Source organism: Podarcis vaucheri (assembly GCF_965113315.1).
Source record: "Podarcis vaucheri genome assembly, chromosome: 14".
Lineage (NCBI taxonomy): Eukaryota > Metazoa > Chordata > Lepidosauria > Squamata > Lacertidae > Podarcis > Podarcis vaucheri.
The window spans coordinates 45,084,852-45,105,759 of NC_138752.1; the positions used below are offsets into that span (position 1 = coordinate 45,084,852).

The 20,908-nt window shown below is 42.9% G+C and overlaps 2 protein-coding genes across 3 annotated transcripts in view; both read right to left on the bottom strand.

Annotated features, from left to right (window-relative positions):
* Positions 1–416, bottom strand: part of METTL9 (methyltransferase 9, His-X-His N1(pi)-histidine) — a 28,967-nt gene extending 28,551 nt beyond the window's left edge. The window contains exon 1 of the mRNA XM_082199901.1: positions 96–416. Within this exon, the coding sequence (XP_082056027.1) occupies positions 96–269 (174 nt within the window). The 5' untranslated portion in view covers positions 270–416. The remainder of the gene's footprint in view (positions 1–95) is intronic.
* A 2,593-nt stretch (positions 417–3,009) lies between these two features.
* LOC309519043 (transmembrane protein 180-like) lies at positions 3,010–20,826 on the bottom strand. 2 transcript variants are annotated; one of them, XM_082199801.1, is made up of 7 exons: positions 20,720–20,826; positions 15,627–15,805; positions 11,486–12,217; positions 9,642–9,796; positions 8,489–8,572; positions 7,366–7,509; positions 3,010–4,215 (listed from the first exon to the last, which is right to left on the bottom strand). In XM_082199801.1, exons 2-7 carry the CDS (start codon positions 15,777–15,779, stop codon positions 4,092–4,094), a joined length of 1,392 nt encoding a protein of 463 aa, XP_082055927.1. In that variant the 5' UTR covers positions 15,780–15,805; positions 20,720–20,826; the 3' UTR covers positions 3,010–4,091. The 2 variants fall into 2 exon arrangements, with proteins under 2 accessions (XP_082055927.1, XP_082055928.1); XM_082199802.1 differs by lacking the exon at positions 20,720–20,826 and adding an exon at positions 20,533–20,656.
* Between the last annotated feature and the right edge of the window lie 82 nt (positions 20,827–20,908).

Here is a 20,908-nt window from a genome sequence, read left to right on the forward strand (position 1 = left end):
CCTGCCGCCCCTCCCCCCTCACAAAATGGTTTTTGGGTGGGGGGGGTGGGGTGGGGGGCTTAGAAGTACTGCTCCTCCTGCTGGTGGGTCCGTACCTGGTGGTTTTCCTTGATGCCCGGGGCTGGCTGGCTGTGGCTGCCCATCATATTCATGTAGAGAGACCTGGATAAAGGGCTCCTCAGGTACCTGGCAGGCCCAGACCACATCCTCTTCCTCAGCACCCACAGAGACAAGGTGTAGCAGCCCAGCCAGACCAGGCAGAGTCTCATGAGGGTGGGGTGGGGTTGTGGGGGGGTGGGTGGGAGAGGGAAGAAAGGGGCGCTCAGTCACCCCCTCCCGCAACCACCGCCTCCTTTCTCCATGGCTGCAGCAACGGCGGCGGCGGCCAGCGCGGAGCTCCCCATTCAGTGCCCGCACATCCACGCACACACATACGTTACAGACACACATGCATACATGCGAGGCCGGAACCCGAGAGCCCAGGGAGGAGGGCCCAGGCCGGACGGGATGGCCGGAGACACCAACCAACCCAACCCACCCTCGCTCGCTCGCGCGCGGGCCGGTGGGCGGGCGCCCAGCCTTTCTGTCCGCCCTCTCGGCCAATCAGGGCGCGGCGCAGGGCAGCGCCTCTGGGGGCGCTGCTTTCAAAACGAGAGGCGGCACAATGGCCGCCGCCGCGGGGCGCATGCGCAGAGGGAGGGGAAGGAGAGAGGCGAGGAGGAGGAGGAGGAAGGCGCCTCCACTTCCCAAGGCGGCCTTTCCTCGACAAGGAGGTTGCGCTCACTCGGAGGCGGGAGGGTGGGCGAGGACGCCCCCTGCGGCACGGCTGTGACAACCAGTGCTGAACGGGAATGGCCGATTGTACAGGGATAAGGGGTGCAGAGGACTAAAGGGGGTCGTGGGGGTGGGTCAATAAAAGCCCAGATTTCGCACCCAGGAAGGCAGGGACGTAGCGCCCACGGATCGGGACCAGCGCACCATTTCGTTAGGCATCCCGTTTCCCCCAGTGGCCAAGCACACGTCCCTGGGAATCCCACAAAACGGGCAAGGAAAGTGGTGGCCCGTCTGCTATTGTCTTCAGTCTAATAAGCAGGAGTGGCAAGAATATACCAAGAATACAAGAGGAGGCTGACAAGATCGATCTAGTCCAGCATCCTTTCCCCCCAGTGGCCAAACTGGCCTCTTTGAGAAGGTGGTGGCTCTCCTGTGGCCTTTGCAGTTCTATTTAGGTATGGTGGGCAACTGCCATTGAGAAACCTCCCTCCTCCCATGAATTTTGCCTGTTCTGCCCACTTTTCCCACGCTCACTGATTCCCAAGCCCCGTTTGCTCAAATTCCAAATGTGTAGGGGTAGAACTGGGCTGTTTCTAATCTGTATGAGTGTGTGCTCTGCACATGCTCAAGAGAGCTCCCTCACCCATTATTTTTTCACCTAAGAGGACCCAGCCTTCCTACCGAGATCTTGGGAACCCTGGCTCAAATAAAACAGCTACTTCAGAAGAGTAGCAAGAAGATGTGAGGGGAATTGCACTGCATTATGTTCAGTCACTTCATTATGGCTGGGGAAGGGTTATTGCTTAGTGCAGGGGTCAGCAACCTTTTTCAGCCATGGGCTGGTCCACTGTCCCTCAGACCATGTGGGGGGCCGGGCTATATTTTTTGGTGGGGAAATGAACCAATTCCTATGCCCCACAAATAGCCCAGAGATGCATTTTAAATAAAAGCATTGAGAGCGTGCTCACTTATGGCTTATGTGTGTGGTACGGAAGCTGTACTACCCGGGACAGGTTGGGGTTGTGCAGAGTTGTTAAGGCAGCAGAGAGCATTGTTGGCTGCCCACTCTCCACCTTAGAGCAGATTTATGCCACAAGGTGCCATAGGAAGGCACTGGACATAGTAAAAGATCCATCGCATCCTGGTCACTGTCTCTTCGAGCTCTTGCCGTCGGGACGGAGATACAGGACGATGAAGACAAGAACGAGCCGTCTTAAGAACAGCTTCTTCTCCAGAGCGATCTCGGCCCTGAATGGGAAGCCTGGACTTTGAAAGTCATCTAATCTTCCTTGCTGTATTGTTTTAACTAGTGTTTTTATAGTTGTTTTGATTTTGTGTGGAGTGCCCTACCTGGGTGGATGGAGCAGCCAAGTAATTTCGTTGACCCCGAGAGGGGACAATGACAATAAAGATATTATTATTATTATTATTATTATTATTATTATTATTATTATTATTATTATTATAAAAGGACACATTCTGCTCATGTAAAAACACGCTGATTCCCGGACCATCCGTGGGCTGGCTTGAGAAGGCGATTGGGCCGCATCTGGCCCACAGGCCTTAGGTTGCCTACCCCTGGCTTAGTGGTACAGCATCTAATTTGCATGCAGAAGGTCCGTTTCAATCCTTGGCATCGCCAGGTAGGGCTGGGGAAGATTCACAGCAACAGGGGCAGCATTCTTACCTTCTCACTTCCAGCCTGCTGGCTCCAGCACTAGATTTGGCAGTTAAACTGCCTTCAGATTCCCTCCTACCCACATCGGGATTGCAGCCTTAGATAAATGTACAGGGTGGGAGAGGTAGAATTAGAGATCCCTGCACTATCGGTTACAGTAGCTAATGAATGGGGTAAGACATAGGCTAGAAAATGATACAATTCTCTTTTCTACAAGAAAACAACCTGGGAAAGAGCCAAAAAACCCCCACCTTAAACAGGCTAAGAAGTCTGTTCCTCCAATGTTGAATTAAGAACTGAGCTATAAAGAATTGGCTTAATAAAATAAAAGACTGCTTTATGAGAAATAAAAGTGCTACTATATATAATCTACTGGATAAAGAACAGGATGGTAGGATTTATTATGGCATAATTCGGACTTTGTAACATATCAAGTAGCATTAGTTTCTCTTTAATCGCCATCTTTTCAAAAGATGAAAAATGGAAAAGGCTTTAACAGGGGCAAATCCAAAATGCTGCATTTAGCTACTTGACAATAAAGGAAATGTGACAGGCAATTTCAAATAGTATATTTTAATGCAAGTTCCAAGGGCTATAGTAGTTTTACATATGATTATCCCTCTTTGCATGGCATCAAGCAGCCAAGAAATCCAAAGCTTACGAGCCTACCACCCAGTAAATTTATTTTTCCCACAGTCCCATAAACCCAGCAGTTTGATTTAATCACATTTATTATGCTTTGGAGACGCCCAAACACTTTTTCTTTCATTATCAAGTTTTCCCATCACAAGCCACAGGCTTCCGTGCAAGCTCCTCTGCCCTCCACTTCAGGCAGCCACCTGCATCTCCACCATGTGGATTAATTGGGTTTCCCACTATGCTGCATCAACTATACTGTTCCCCCCCGTCTCCCCCTTTTCCGTTGCCAATGACAATCTTCAGCACTACTTGTGTAGTCATGAGTATGTAAACATAAACATCAGTTCATGTCCTCTCCACAGCGCAGTTATGCATGCCTCCCGCTCTAAATACTGCCAAAGCTTTCTTTGCTGAACAGTCTGTACAAATTTATCCAATGTGCTCCAATGCTGTCATTGCCCTTCTTTCCAACTCCTGCAAAGCTGAGGTATCCCATGTAGAGAAACCATGTTGTGTTTTGCAGACCGTATACCAGTTTGGGGGAGAGAAATCTAACATACATTTTCCAATATTCCATGGGGGGAAATGACCTTGTTTTGCTTGCAGCAAAGAGGTAGCATTTCACATTTTATGAGAGAGGGTGGTCAAATGCAGCTTCTTATGATTTATCATGGGCCCTTAGTTCTTCTAAAAAGAGTGTCAGGTTTATTCACAGAATCACACCACACCATTATGCATTCATCTCTTAGGCATCCAGTGAGGTAGTGGCATTTTGGTGTACTCAGTAAGTCTATGTGGTATCTCTAACTTGCGTACAGTTGAACTAGAAAGAAATATGGCATGATGATAAGGCACACACAAGATTTACAGATATAACAGAAAAGAATTTGCTCAGGCTGCAGATGATCCCCCTGAATCAAGGAAGTCCAATGTTCTTGTTCATCTGACCTCTGTAAAAAAGAACAGTTGCGTTCCCAATCCACACATTTGCAATTCAATGTCAAAGTGTAAGGTGGCTATTCTGAATGGAAAAGGGTGTCCATGTCAGAATCTGTATAACTGCAATGCAAAGAGGAACCAGACAGATCATGTAGAACATGGCATCGTGGAGACCTAGAAACAAACTGGAAGAGAAGTAAGGTTTTTTAAAAAAATGTTCAGTTTTTTTAGCAATCACTACAAAACAAAACTCATTGCAGTATATATTTATCAGTGTTGTGTTCCAGCACTTCAACAAGATCATGCTTAATTCAAATTAGGAAATCATCTATCCCCATTTGTATACATAAATTAAGTGGAATACCAATACTATATAAAATTTAACTTGTTTTATCTGATTATGAGAAATCAGTGGTGTTGAATGCGAATTTATTGAACAATGCCATTTAGACCCTATTTTACAGAAGCATTTTACCATTCTGTTTATATGCTGGGATACCCAGAAGGGGCCTGAAAACTAGCACGTGTTGTGAACGGTCTTGTTCATTTTAACAATATTTCAGACAGGCTGTATGGTATTCTGTGGAGGTTTCTGGACATCTAAGGCTGATGCAACTATATTTAGGGCTACTTCAACAAAGCGGTTTACAAAAAAAGAGAAAAAGATACTACTTTCTCTATAACCCAATTTGCACTACAGTGGTACCTCAGGTTACGTATTTACCGTATTTTTTGCTCCATAACACTCACTTTTTTCCTCCTAGAAAGTAAGGGGAAATGTCTGTGTGTGTTATGGAGCAAATGCCTACGGATGGCGGGGGGATCTGCTGCAGTCGTCAGCAGAGGATCCATGGTTCCCCTTCCTTCCCTCCTCCGTGGCTCGCTTTGAAACAGCAAAGCGGGAGAAGAGCCGCTGAATGGGGAGAAGAGAGGGACAGAGAGCCTGGTTACAAAGCACGGATCCACATGGATCCTCAGGATTTTTGCACTGGGTCACCCCAAATTCACCATCAGATCACATAGCATGTCCATGGCTACAGCTTGCACCAAAAAAATCACGCACCCACTGTTGCCTGGGGCCGCAAAAACGTGGTTACAAAGCATGGATCCACATGGATCCTCAGGATTTTTGCATTGGGCTACCCCAAACTCAACGTCAGATCACATGTCTGTGGCCACAGCATGAACCACAAAAATCATACATCCACTGTTTCGTTTAGAATATTTTTTTTCTTGTTTTCCTCCTCTAAAAACTATGTGTGTGTTATGGTTGGGTGCGTGTTATAGAGCGAAAAATACGGTAATTTGTTTCGGAGGTCCGTACTTAACCTGAAACTGTACTTAACCTGAAGCACCACTTTAGCTAATGGGGCCTCCTGCTGCCACCGGAGCATGATTTCTGTTCTCATCCTGAAGCAAAGTTCTTAACCTGAAGCACTATTTCTTGGTTAGTGGAGTCTGTAACCTGAAGCGTATGTAACCCAAGGTACCACTGTATATGTTAAACGAGGGTTTAAATAAACCTTAGTTAACAAACCATGCCTTAGCTGTACATCTGAACCCAGCAGTGTCTGAACTATAGTCTGTTCAGATTGTTTGTTTGTTGGCTTATTGCCTTAATTATGGCTTAGTGTTACCTGAAAACATGGGCACATACTTAATTATAGTTTAAGCATAATTTGTTTTGTCATCACCCACCAAGCAACAGAGACAGTAGGCAAGCTGCCCTGAGTACTCAGCTGCTCTCACTGGTACATTTCCTGAAGCTGCTGCTGCTGCAAATTTTGTCTGGTAACAGGACCCTCTTCCTTTCCCAATTCTACCCTGTACCCCCTTCATAGCAGCAGTCTGAATTGGAGAGTTGAACACTTAAAAGCAATCTCTTTAAACTATTGCTTTGCAGATGTTTTGACTGCAGGCTGATTAACTGTTATTGGTTGGTAAATGAATGAATGATAAATTTGGTCAGCTTTTATATAAAAAAATATTAATCTGGATTTTTAAAAAGAAAAATAACAATAAATCCAAAGTTACACAAATAAACAGGACTTAGGTTTCCAAGGGGGGTCGTGTTACTCAGTCGGCATCTATTCATTACCTTCAATAAATCTTGTCAACTTTTCAAGGAAAATCACAGGCAGCAAATATTAATTCTTTAAAAAGTTTTGGAGATGGAAAAGATTTGCATTTTAACACACCGAAATAAAAACATTAAGGACTGTTTTTATGGGAGTATGAATGAAATGCTGTTTTGAAACAGAGCAGGTGTTGAGTGAGAGGGGCTTCAAAATGAGCTTCTGTTCCTGACAGTGACTAGAACTCACAAATGAAAATATTTAAGTGTACATTAGTAAAAGCAAGTTTTTCAAACCTCCTATGAGAGATAGGGAAGTAGTAATAAGGTGGCTCCAACACAGGTTCTGATTACTAATCTAAAAGCATAAATGTACAGTAAACAGTGGTTGTCAGTTGTGAATATAAAAACAGCTGTTACAAAATTGTTTTTTATAAGCTGCAAAGCTATACAGACATTTTTTTTTTCTGGGGAAGGGAGGAAAGTGGTTCCTTGAGGACTGCTGCAGAAGATCAGCACAAAGATTACCACACCTGACCAATGGAAAGTGACATGGTGAGGAAATGCCAGCAGTTGCCACAAAAGCTTGAAGGGTGTCAGATGGAGAGACAGTTGTGGGTTGGAACTAGGCGGGATGGAGGATGACAACACAAACCAGTTACTTTGATAGTGTGCAGAATGTTCTTTGGTTTAAGGGTGGTTTGTTCAATAAACCATGGTTTAAGAACAGTTTTGCGTGTCATGCGAACTGGACCTATGTGATCTGTCAGGTATGTTCATCCCGCTGCTGCAAACACAGGAAACACTGTTGCTATAATCAAATGAAGATCTAACCAAGTACAGACTAGACCAGGAACCTTCAGCCCTCCAGATGTTTTGGACTACAATTCCCATCATCCCTGACAACTGGTCCTGTTAGCTAGGGATCATGGGAGTTGCAGGCCAAAACATCTGGAGGGCTGCATGTTGGGGGTGCCTGGACTAGACTGATTGCATGGGAAAGCTTTATCTGGACAAACTTGCAAACTTTCATATTCAAGAAGCACAAGTGAAAACTGCAATGCACTTAAGAGAAATTCTTTGTGAATATAGTAAAACAAAAATTACCTTCAACCATTGCAACTTTCCAGATAACATGTTTCAGAACACAAATTCCAGCAATTTAATTTCAGAATAAAAAAAGAAAGCTGTAATAGCCAAATAGACCAAAGGGTTCATCAGATTAAAACATCACTGTGGCAATTAATTGTCTCTTACTTACCTTGGGTCAAGATGAACAACTTTCCCATTCAGATTTGCATAACCAAATTGATTTAGTATGGTAACCACAAGCATAGGGGCTAAAGACTGGGCTGGCTTTGTAAACAAGGCATTTGTTCCAAAAACCATGGAGGAAAGTGGTAATCTGAAATGTTAAAAATTATTTCAATAGACTGCAAGTTATTATTTAATTTGCAAAATGAATACAGTGGTACCTCGGGTTAAGTACTTAATTTGTTCTGGAGGTCCGTTCTTAACCTGAAACTGTTCTTAACCTGAGGTACCGCATTAGCTAATGGGGCCTCCTGCTGCTGCCGCGCAGCTGGAGCACAATTTCTGTTCTCATCCTGAAGCAAAGTTCTTAACCCGAGGTACTATTTCTGGGTTAGCGGAGTCTGTAACCTGAAGCGTATGTAACCCGAGATACCACTGTACTTCAGCAGAAAGTTATATTCAAACACTTCTGGATGCGAACGGGATCCGTTCCGGAGCCCTGTTCATATCCTGAAGAGAACGCATCCCGCATCTGCGGGTCGCTTCTGCGCATGACATCATTTTGAGCATCTGTGCATGCGGCGAAACCGGGAAGTAACACGTTCTGTTATTTCCGGGTCACCACAGAGCATAACCTGAAAATGCTCAACCTGAAGCAACTTTAACCCGAGGTATGACTGTATCCTCAGTTCTTCAATAGTAATACTAAGAATCTGTCAACTTCAGCTTTCCTCGGTTTCTCATTTTTCCAATCTTAAAATTCATTTTCTATACTTTAACTGTGCCTTTTTGTTGTTTAAAAGTCCTTATGAAAATCCATCAACATTTTAGTGTGAATTTCTCCTAATATATGTATTTTTGTATGCAATTTATAGGGATAATTTAATAAATTGAGGAAAATCAGGCTCCAAACTGCTCAACTCAAGGTCACTGACAAATTGTTTGGGTATTTTGGGGCGGGGGGGGGGGGGTAAAGTACTCCATACACTGAAAAGTGTTATAGAATAATTCTATGTAGTGTAATGAGCATGCTGAATTGAGACTTTCCAATAATAACTGAAACACAATTTAACATTTATTATCTACAATGAAAGTTTGCATATCATAAAAAGTAAACAAACCATGCTTACCTCCGTTTATGTTTCTTTAAATCTGCATCAACAATATCGGCCAAAGGCAAATTAAACAGACTGAAAGAAGCTTGAACAATGACCCTAAATAAATAGAGAAGTGACTTAGGTTTGAATTGCCTTGGACAAAGAAAAATTAAATTTGGATATTTTTAGTATCATAAAATATTTGTTCAGTATAGTGAACTACTACACAAATGCATTAATAAAACAGCAAAGTTGAAAATAGGATATGAGGACCCAGAAGAATAAGGGTTCTAGAAATTAATGAATAAAGTCCACTTCTGTTGAAAACTTAATCTTGGCTTTCCTCCCAAAGATCTCACTGTCTGTTAACTTGTCTCATTTGTCTAATAACACTTAAGAGATTTGGGGGGAATTAAGCAGCATATAAATCATTTAAATAAATAAGTAAATAAAATAATACATTCCAGATTTGGGAAACTAGAATAAGTGGTTCCCAATAGTCTCCATTACTTATAAAAAATGTAATCAGTTCCAAATCATCTGTGACCCCATCTGCCTTAAAGAATCCCCAAAGAACTACCAGTCATTTTCCTGATTAATGACATTACTGCTTGTACAGACAGTGACCATTTTTGGGAGTCCAATTGATACGGACCACTGACGGTCATTTTGGACCTGGAAGGAGTAATGGGGGTGTAATGGGGTTATGCATGCTCCAGCAACGCACACTGGGGCTAGGAATGAAACCCCCCGCATGCACCTAACGTAAGAGGACCTCTGCAACGAGACCTAGTGTGGTTCCTCCATGACCCACACTACTTCAGGACCTTGGCTCCTTTAATACGATTTACCTCCCCCCAGTGCTCAGGCACGACCATTTTATAACTCAGCAATGCTATGATAGAATAGTGGGGGAATTAAAACAGTGGTGCTAGGTCCTAGGGCTGACATGGTTGGTGTGTAGGGGAAGAAAGGGGGGATCAAAAGTCTTGTCTTGGGCCCAGAACAGCACAGATGTGAACAAGCCACCGCTATTGATTCCATCCATAATACATGGAGATCCTACTGAGGGGTATCTTGCCTTTCCCTCTCTCCTCTACCCCCCCACCCCCCTGGGCCACACGTGAAGTAGATCTCTGTGAATCCTGGTCAAAATTGCCATGCTCTTAAAACTAAAGTTACTTACATGTTTGCCGTAAGATAAATAGCCAATAAGTAGTAGTGTTCTGGACCTACAAGCAGCATGATAGCGGCAGCTATTGCTTCCAAGTAGAAGGAAAATAAGACCACTTTGTAGTAACCAAATTTCTTCAACAAAGCTTGACTGATTAGCACAAGGCACTGAAATATAACAGAAATATTAAGCTACATTAATACAGTATTGAAACCCTGTCAAAGATAGAATTATTTCTAACCAGAAAGAAAGCACCACAGGATACCCTGACCGTCCAATCCTTCAAAAAGGCAACATCGGCATTACATCACCAACATTTGAACATATGCCTTATAACAGCCAATCTCGTTTGGATATCTATTTGGAGAAATGACTCTCCAAAGGACTGATGGATTTTTAAATTGTTAACGGGAGCCGATGCTGTTCCTTTCTTGTTGTTCTATTTGCATTCTGAAAATAGCAATAAAAATGAAGTGGCATTTTAGATCGAGTCATATATATATATACTGTGTTGCATTTTCTGGATTTTAATAATGACCGTATTTTTCGCCCTATAGGACGCACCAGCCCATAGGACGCACCTAATTTTTTTTGGGGGGGGAATAAAGGAAAAAAAATTATTCCCCCCCCAGAGGCGGGGGAAGCCCGAGCTTTTAAAAACGCACCTACCGTAGTTTTTAGAGGAGAAAAGGATATCTTCCCGAGGCGCGGGGCGCTCTGCTTCAGAGCACCCAGCGCTCCGGGCGGCAGGCTGCTATTCGCAGCCTAGGGAGCCCTAGGCTACGGATATCTTCCTGAAGCCTGGAGAGCGAGAGGGGTCGGTGCGCACCGACCCCTCTCGCTCTCCAAGCTTCAGCGAAAGCCTGCATTCGCCCCATAGGACGCACACAGATTTCCCCTTCATTTTTGGAGGGGAAAAAGTGTGTCCTATAGGGCGAAAAATACGGTATAAATCCACATCAAAATGTCACTTGCAAATACATAGCTATTGTACTAGCTAAACAGCTTATTCGTGTATCCAGTGTAACATGCTAAGGGCCCATCTATGCGCCTCAGCTTAATGTGGCTCATGAACCCCTTGTGTCTCTTAATTCCCCCTCATCCCTGTGGTGGTGTTCTCCTCCAACTACTACTGTGCCACACTTTATCCTCCCTTCCCTATGAAATAGATGCAGCTCTCCTATTCACATTTTCAAAGTACAGTGGTACCTCTGAATGTGAACAGGATCCGTTCCGGAGCCCTGTTCACATCCTGAGCAGAACGCAACCTCCGTCTGTGGGTCGCGATTCGCCGCTTCTGCGCATGACATCATTTTGAGCGTCTGCGCATGCGACGAAACCCGGAAGTAACCCATTCCGTTACTTCCAGGTCGCTGTAGGACGCAACCTGAAAATATTTAACCCGAAACTACTTTAACCCGAGGTATGACTGTATAGGGAATCTCCGAATTTAGTGAGGGGAAAATGTGGAAGAGAAGAATAGAGGAAAAAACAGTACTAATGAATAGGAAAAAATGAAAGGAAATCACTAAGTAAAATATGTTGCCCTCTAACCTGAATAGTAAAGCGGCCATTTGTTATTAAAAAGTTATTTTCCAACTTTTTTAAAAAACAAAAGTACCAAAAAGCATACAAACACACACTGAAGAGCCAGCTCCCCCTTTAGTCAAACCGTATGTGCATCAGTTGAATTCCTTTGGGAGACATCAGTAGCACCAAAGGTTAGTTTTGCAGTATAAAGGTTTTCTGCAAGGTAATGCATAATTATTCTTGGCAATCAGTGTAAGCAAATAAATCTGCTGAGAACCAGCATATTTTCGTCTTAAGAGAAAAGAACAAAAGATTTCTCTGCCTACCTGAGGACAAATAAAACCTGCCCCATACATGATACTTCTGATAGATGATGATAGAACGCCCTTAGGGATGAGGTTATCTGCAAAGATCATCATGAAATTGTTGCAGAAGGCCAAGTGGAAGACTTGAAAGAAGTTCATGGTCACAAAAAGCAAAAAGTTTTTCTGAGTCATGATCTGTTTTGTCAACAAAATCACAGAGGACCAAGAGAGAGAGCTCTCAGCATTTTCATCAAATTCTTCCATTAGAGTTTCTTTTTGTTCATACTGAGTGGTGCTGTACATTCCAGTGTAGCACATGCAAGCAGTGGCAACTGCTCCTACCAGAACAGCAAATGCTTGAAAATAGGCGAAGTTCTCCATGTTATCTGAAATTAAGCCACAGAAAAGGATGCTGGTGGAGCCAACCAAGGTTGCCACTTGATTATACTTAATAAGCTGGAGCCTATTTTCGTGTCTAGTTGAAATTTCCGCAAAGAGGGCACACTGTGCTAGCAAGACAAACGTAAGCAGGCCATCGAAAGCGCACAAAGCAACGATAAGATGAAGTCCGCTAAGCCAGTCACCTTCTTCATATTGTTTCCAAGGAAACCAAGGAAGAAGAAAAGCCAAAGCATACAAGGGAGCTCCATACAAAATGGAAAACTGACGCCTGGAACAGCATGGCACTTTGGAGTTGTCTTGAATATAGCCAAAGAGAGGGTCGTTAATGGCATTCCAGATCATAAAAACAACCTGAGTAAAAATAAAATAAAAAAGAACACACCAGTTTATTTATTTGCACCACTTTTCATGGCTCAGCAGAAATCACATAGTAGCTTGTACAACTGAAAACGTATCGTATCAATAAAAATATAACGGATTATAAAATGAAAAAGTTTAAAATCAGTAAATAAATGACAAATCAACACTAGTAACGTAAAGAAAAGAAAATGCTATTGGAACGGGGGCGATTAAAAACTCAGGAGAAAATGTTGCACTCATTCTATTTGTCTCTTAACCTTCATGCAAGAAGCTTGGCTATCCCTCACTCCTTTTGCCTTTACTACAAGCCTAACTTAGGTTAAGCGATAATGGCTGGTCCAAGATCACCAAATGAGCTTTATTCTTGAGTTGAGTAGAGATGGGAAACTGGGGCTTAGGGATGCCTAAGAAAATAATTTTCTAGTGTCTGTGCTGATGGCAGCTGCCAAGGAGAACTTCCACAAAAATCAAGCTGTGGGTGTGGGTGGGTGCCATCCTGTTTGCTGCATTTGCACATATAATTAAAAACACCAATTCTATACATTATTATTATTAATTTATTTATACCCCACCTTTTTCCTTGACATGGACTCAAGGTGGCTTATAGATAAAAATAAGAACTAAAAACATAGAAAAACAACTATCAATACACCTATACAGATAGAGACAGCGTTAGAAACTAAGATATGAAATCTAGGAGCTAAATGGCACCTTAAACCTAGGTTATGGGCACTGCAATGGAGTGCCTAGGCGAACTTTTTTAGTAAGAAGAATACGAAGCTGGAAATGAATGAACTGCAGCTAAAATCTTAAATTCATTTTTCACATGGTCTACTCCTCATCTTAAGACTGAAAAAAAGAAAAGAAAAAAGCCATATTTCTCCTGCCCACCCCCCTTATAGTCTTATGAGAGAGTCCCTTCTGCAGTCTTCAGAGTGGCTGGAAGTGGGAAGGCAGAAAAAAGGTCCTCCTTTCCTTCCAGCAGTGGCAGTTTTAATCTGAACTCTTGGGCGCAGTACTGTGCCTAGAGCTCAGAAACTGCTCACATTAATGAAATTCTGTCGCAAAACATGCCTGGAATAATGGGAGTTTCAAATGCTGCACAGAGAGACATCCCCACGCACCCACTGTACAATTAAGTACAATAAAAACAGCCCTTTCATTAAAAGCAGTTGATTTGCAAAACATGCTGGAACAGGAAAGAGAGAGCCAGTCTAACTTCTCTAGGGAGGGAGTTTTAAAGTCTGGGAGAAGCCACCAAGAAGGCCCTCTCCCATGTCTCTAATTTACATTGAAATACATTATGAATAAAGTATTGGAAATAGGAAAAGTACCAGAAACTTGGAAAGGGGCCTATATCACCTTGATACCTAAACACGACAAACCTAAAAAAATTCGCCCAATTTCATTACTAAACTGCAATTATAAAATATTTGCAGCAATATTGGCCAACAGGCTTAAAAAAGTTATGAGCGATCTAATACATGAGGACCAAGGAGTCTTTCTTCCTGGCAGACGGTTAAAAGAGAATGTTAGAAATATAATTAACATAATAGAATACTTAGAAGTCCGTAACGAAAAACAGACAGCATTGATATTCTTAGATACGGAGAAAGCGTTTGACAACATGACTTGGCTATTTATGAAAAGCGTTTTGAGGGAGGTGGACCTAGGGGAAACCTTCCTAAAGGCCATAGAAGCAATATATACTGAACAACGTGCAAATATTATTGTAAATAACACAACAACTGATGGGTGTGTAGGGTTATGAAAGGAAGTATACAAGGATGCCTGTTGTCTCCGTTACTGTTTATTTTGCTTTTGAAGGTATTCGCACAAAAGATAAGGAATAATGAGAAAATAAGGGGCATAAGAGCGGGCCAACAAAATTACAAGCTAAAAGCATATGTCGGTGGTGTTTTCTTGACTCTGGAAAACCCACTGGAAAATGTACCAGTGGTACACGAGGAAATACAGTGGTACCTCGGGTTACATACGCTTCAGGACAGACTCTGCTAACCCAGAAATATTACCTTAGGTTAAGAACTTTGCTTCAGGATGAGAACAGAAATCGTGTTCTGGCAGTGTGGCAGCAGCAGGAGGCCCCATTAACTAAAGTGGTGCTTCAGATTAAGAACAGTTTCAGGTTAAGAACAGACCTCTGGAACAAATTTAGTACTTAACCCGAGGTACCACTGTGCAATGAAAATATTTGCATGTATCTTTCAAAGGTACATATATAACTATATAAAAATACAGTTACCGAATTTTTTGCTCTACAAGACACACCAGACCATAAGACGCACCTAGTTTTTGGAGGAGGAAAACAAGAAAAAAATATTCTGAATCCCAGAAGCCAGAACAGTAAGAGGTATCACTGCGCAGCGAAAGCAGCAATCCCTCTTGCTGTTCTGGCTTCTGGGATAGCTGTGCAGCCTGCATACGCTCCATAAGATGCACACACATTTCCCCTTACTTTTTAGGAGGGAAAAAGTGAGTTTTATAGAGCAAAAAATACAGTACCTAAAACAGCAGCATTAAATAAAATTCTAACTAAAATTTATAATTTATTAACCGCATTCCTCATATGTCGCAAGGCAATGTCAGTAATCGTTTATATATTTTTTAATCATAAACATATATACAAGATGTTATGTATTCAGTGATCTGTGTTTGCACAGGATTATGAGCCCCTGTGTTCTGATTCGATACATGATATACAATCACAGAACATTTCAGGATCCACCGGTTGCACTGAGACTCAACCCGGCTGTAATACCAATCTGCATGAAGGCTTGGCGGGTGCCATTCACCCTGAAGCCCAAGATTGATGCAGAGCTGGATAGCCTCATTGAACAAGGAATCCTTGAGCCCGTTCTGCACACTTGATGGGAGACCCCAATTGTCATTTCCCTTAAGCGCACCCTCAACAAGGCATATCAACAACTCTCAGCTGACGAGGCCACCACCACTGAATACATAACACAAACTAACACATAACCATACAAGCAGTAATGAATTACAGTAGTGTCCTTGATTTCTTTTAGGAAAGCCATAAAACTTTTATTTTCCAACCAGCTTTTCATTTAGTCAAATTGGGATAGCTAGTATCCTGAGCTGGCAATGAGGGAGCAGACAGTATTGTTTTATATGGTTTAATCTGCTGCTGGTTTGTTTTTATTGATTAAAAGAACATATTCATTTCAATTGTGCTGGTAATTATTAAGGACTTCATTGTTTTGCTGTGACTTTTTTTACTGCATGCTGCCTTGGGAGGACTTGAAAAGCAGTATAGAAATTGCTTACATTAAATGAAAGACACTGCTAATTCTGTATTCAAAATAATGACCAGGGAAACACCCAAAAACAACAGAAAAACTAATGTTGGCATTGACTGTACCTGTGCTTGATGGAATGCTGATTCAGATATCTTGTATTTGTTTAAAAAGAGTTTAACATAATAAAAATTAAAGATGCTGTTCATCATCCCAGCACCTAAAGTCGTCATTGAGTATGCCAGGGCATTTGGATGAATTCTTGAAAAAAACTTCATTTTTCCACGGTGGTTTTTTTCTGCCCCTAGGAGGTAAATAGTAATATGATAAAACAGTTACAGGCTGTTACAGTTCCAATGGAAAGTTTTTACCTTCAGATACTGTATAGATTTTTGTAGTTTCATTCCAATGAAAAGTTGGATAATTTTGTAGCATTTGCCTATCTGTGCAATGTTTGTAGGACTGTGAGGAGGAAAACAGCAAACAACGAAATCACAGTACTGGAAGTAACACTACAGTACCAGTCTATGGCACATGACTGGACACTTTATTATAGGAAACAGAAAGGCAAATTGCAGGTTATCTAAAGCATTTACATAGAACAACAGAATTTTAGAGTTGGAAATCAGCTTGCAGATCATATACCTCAAGCCCACTGCTCATCTTAAATGACTTGAAAAGGGAATTAGACAAATCCATAGCAGGTAAGCCTATGGGTAACTACAGGCTATGTGCTACCTCCATTGTCTCTATGTAAATACTAGTGCCGGGAATCCCAAGTGGGGAAGAGAACTGCTGTATTCAAGTCCTCTTTGGAAGCTTCCCAGAGACATTTGGTTGGCCACTGTGAGAACAAGATGCTGGACTAAATGGGCCTTTGGTCTGATCCAGCAGGGCTCTTTTGTTCAGTTTAACTATAGCGTCACAGACAAATAGCTCTGCTTCAGGGATAGAGGACCCAAGGACCTCCAGATGTTAGAGAACAACTCTCATTATCCTTGACCATGGTCCTGCCAGCTAAAGCAATTGGGAGTAGTCAAACAAACTTGTGGAGAGTTTATCCCTGTTCTACTTGAATACGTCCAATGAAGGACAGTCCACCACATCTTAAGGGAGTAAGTTCTGCTGATGAATAGTTGCACCTAATAAACTGAAACATTTTTGTGTGATCTGCTGCTGTATGGAAGAGAGTTTTCAATTTTTATTTGCAAATTTAACTGTGAGCATTACCACATTTCCAATGCAGCTTTAAGAGGGAAGTCACAGTTAGATATGATTCATATTTTGAGTTTATTAACCACAATTTTGTAAAAAATAAGAAATGCCCTTTAGGAATAATTCTGTCATGAGATGGATGTGTATATGCCTGCACACAAGGAGTGAGCAGAAGGAAGGTACAAGGCAAAATTAAAGTGATGGAATATATATGTAGTATTTTTAAAATCTTAAGCTTTACATTTATTTGGTTTTTTGCAGTTGCCAGAATTGGAATATTTTGAAAGTTACAATAATTAACACTCCAAATCTAGTAAAAAGAACTATTTTTATTTTATTAATATCCATAAATGCAAAATGCCTTCCATGGGTCAAGATGAATATTGTCAGAGGACATTATGTACGATTAGTGGCTTCGCATGATCCACTAGAGGGCTACATTTTCTCATCTATTTATCCTTGTCTCACACTGTGATAAATATTTAGCCCTCACAGCTTCCACTTTACAATTGACAAGAACAGGATCAAACCCTTCTATCCCACATCTGTGTAATTAAATGCTTTCTGGTGGTAGTCTCTTCAGTAATGTTGCCCAGTAATATATATATATATGTGTGTGTGTGTGTGTGTGTGTGTGTGTGTGAAGGGAAAACTAAATGGGGAACACCTCTCCTTCTCTCTCACACCACCTATCTGGGGCAGTGGGTGGGGGAGAAGATGGAGTAAGAATATATATATATTTAGGATACTGTAACAAAAATTAGGATACTGAATCCACCTGAACCATAAACCAAATTGTTAGAAACGCTTGAATAGAATGGTGAAACAGTAATCTAAAAACAGATAATCAGATGGCAAAGGTGACCTTTATCAATATTTAGCTCCAACAGATGATGTAGACATATAATGACATTGATTAAAGTAAATCGATTCCTCCATTTAAACAGATGCCTGAGGTAAGCATGAATGGCATTATAATCAACACAAGGAACAGTGAGCACTAGTCAGGTTTTCTCTGTAACCTCCATTATACTCCAACTCTGTCTGTTGATGATGCCACAGTATGTATTGTATAAAACAAGGGCTTGTATTAAAAGTATGAATAGCAGAAGCCTCCAATGTCACTGGAAAGATGAAGGAAGCTATTTACATACGGCAGAAAAGCCCTGAATAGCTCAAATAATTTCATCAGGAAAAAGCAATTAAAATATAAAAATTGAAGAGTGCAATTATTTGAAGGTGTCCTCTAATCCAGTAAAAGCTTATGATTCACAAACACATTCCCCAGCTTTTGAAATGCCAATTTTTTGTTGCTGTTTCTGCTGTAAGGAGGCGTGGCTGCCCCCCCCCCCCGAATGAAAAGGTTGCCGTTAACCTTTAAATACAGGGGCGGCAGGAGCTGTGGTCCTTCAGAAGCTGTTGGGACTCCAGCTCCTCTATCAGCCCCAACCAGCACAGCTTATGGTCAGGAATTATGGGAACTGTAATCAAACAACACCTGAAGGTACAAAGGTTGCCCATTAATAGCTGCATACAAGAGGAAAGCTTGACAGGTGCAGCTTGTCCTGACATGATTTCCTGTTCTACTGGATAATTCTACTCAATTATCAAAGATACAGGAGGCCCCTCTCTCCTTCTCCTTTAATATGGCTACCCTGATTCACAAGTTGTCTCTAACAAAAGGGACAGTTGTTTTATGAGTCTCACAGTACCTTAAAACTTAACATTTATTGTAGCAGCAGTGAACATAAGAACTGCTGTGTCAGGCCAATGGCCTATCTAGTCCAGAATCCTGTTTCTCACAGTGGCCCACCAGATGCCTGTGGGAAGACCCCAAACACCTTATCAGCAAGCGTAGCAGCTTCACTGCGCCCTCCTAACTCTATAGTTTGTTTATGAATAAATTAGAAAAACACAAGTCCCGATACCCATCCTAAAGAGACTCCATTTTCTCCATTTGAAGAACTGTTCACTACACCAACTCTTTAATTTCTGTAACTTAAAATCTATTTGTGATCTACAAGTGGGACTTGACAGTCCATTTCAAAAAGCAATTACAGTGGTGCCTCGCAAGACGAAAAGAATCCGTTCTGTGATTCTCTTCGTCTAGCGGTTTTTTCGTCTTGCGAAGCAAGCCCATTGACGGATTAGCGGATTAGCGCTATTAACGGCTTTTAGCGGCTTATCGGATCAGCTGATAAGCAGCTTAGCGGCTTAGCAAAGGGGGGGGGGAGGAAAAAAACCCCGCAGGAACTCGCAAGACATTTTCGTCTTGCGAAGCAAGCCCATAGGAGATTCGTTTTGTGAAGCACCTCCAAAACAGAAAACTCTTTCGTCTAGCGAGTTTTCCGTCTTGCGAGGCATTTGTCTTGCGGGGCACCACTGTACAGTAATTGCATCGTTACACACCGCCCCAATCTCCAAGCTGTGCGAGATCCCAAGGGTTCCAGGGTCTGGAAATGAGGGAAAGCAGGGACTGTGGTGTCTTTATGATATATGGTTTATTTATACGTATATACAACCTGAGCCTATGGGACGCAGGTGGCGCTGTGGGTAAAACCTCAGCGCCTAGGACTTGCCGATTGCATGGTCGGCGGTTCGAATCCCTGCGGCAGGGTGCGCTTCCGTCATTCGGTCCCAGCGCCTGCCAACCTAGCAGTTCGAAAGCACCTTCGGGTGCAAGTAGATAAATAGGGACCGCTTACCAGTGGGAAGGTAAACGGCGTTCCGTGTGCTACGCTGGCTCGCCAGATGCAGCTTCGTCTCACTGGCCACGTGACCCGGAAGTGTCTGCGGACAGCGCTGGCTCCCGGCCTATAGAGATGAGTGCACAACCCTAGAGTCTGGCAAGACTGGCCCGTACGGGCAGGGGTACCTTTACCTTTACAACCTGAGCCTGCAATGGAGGGCTCCCAGCATTACACTGCAAGAGGTTATTGCTTCTCCCATAGCCACAACAGCCTAGGATTAAAAAAGACACCAGCCAAGGCTCGCCCTTTCTCCATCTTGCCACACTTTACAGACTGCAACTATTCTGTCTCAGCTAACTATCTCGGAGTTCTGGGTGTGGCTCTGCCTGTTTGCTGGCTGGCCCAGAATCTTGTGTCTCTTACATTTCTAATGGCTGTTGCCTTTCCTTTGTCTTTAAGTAATTTCCCAGGTGGTTTCCTGACCTGGAAGCTGGTTTGGGCCTGTATTTTAATATTGCTAACTTCAGTGTCTGTCAGCCTTTTTAACACTTCAAGCACTGATTAAGTTCTAACACCTATCAAACTCAGGAATTTAGGAGAACCAGGCACCCACAATTCAAAACAGCATTATCCGGCTACTTCAACGAAAGCAATCTATTTTGTATTTCTATCATAAGGCTGTTTGTTTCTGAAAATACAACACTCTTGTTTTTCTTCCATTTCTGAAGCTCCAGTGCCGAGTTGCTTTAAAACCTCTATGAACATTTTTAAACAGAGCTCCTCTGGCCTTGTTCTTAAGCTGCTGGTTTTGATAACAGGCTTTGAGAATTTTGTTGTGACGACTAGGCCCTAAATGTATTTATTTAAATCTTAATTTAAGAGGGAGTAAAGCCCTACTGGGACTTTCCGACTAAACAGGTACAAGAGGACACCACATATCCTCAAGATATTATAATGCAATTTTAGTTAAGTCCTCTCCAAAGATATAATATGATGTGACGAGGTTGTTGGGGGGTTTTATTTTTTTTTGGGGGGGGGGGTTGCAAGGCTTATTTCCTCCTACTCCGGAGCCCGACCAAAGGCGTCTATTTCCCCCACAGCTCTGAAAACCAGGCGAAATCCTTACCCGACGGTAAGCCCCACCGTGGTGCACGCGGTTTACTCGCAGGTAAGGGTGCACAGCATCGCCTCCCCTCAAGCCCACCGCGCCCGGACCCCGCCTGTCCGTCCTCCCTAGCAACCCGCTTCGCGCGCGCCTCTTAGCAACCACCCGAACCCGACCTTCCTCCCCCCTCCGACCCGCGTATACTAACCAAGCCTTCGCGCTTGGGCCGCTCAGAAATACTCGGAGGGCGGGTCTTCGCCTTCGAGCCTGGCCCCTCCCTTTCCACCCCATTGGCCAAACCGGGAGCGGCCCGCACGGGATAAGCCAGAGGAGCCGCGGACGCCGGCCCGCCATTGGCTCTTCTCAGGGTGGGCTCCGGCTGACTCCGTGTTTTGAA

Coding starts and splice junctions, on each gene's coding strand:
- LOC309519043 (XM_082199801.1), bottom strand. CDS start 15,779: ATGAAGTTTTTTTCAAGAATTCATCCAAATGCCCTGGCATACTCAATG. Junction 9,797..11,485: donor CAGGTTTTATTTGTCCTCAG/GTAGGCAGAGAA, acceptor GTTATATTTCAG/TGCCTTGTGCTAATCAGTCA. Junction 4,216..7,365: donor GTTGTTCATCTTGACCCAAG/GTAAGTAAGAGA, acceptor CTTCTCTTCCAG/TTTGTTTCTAGGTCTCCACG.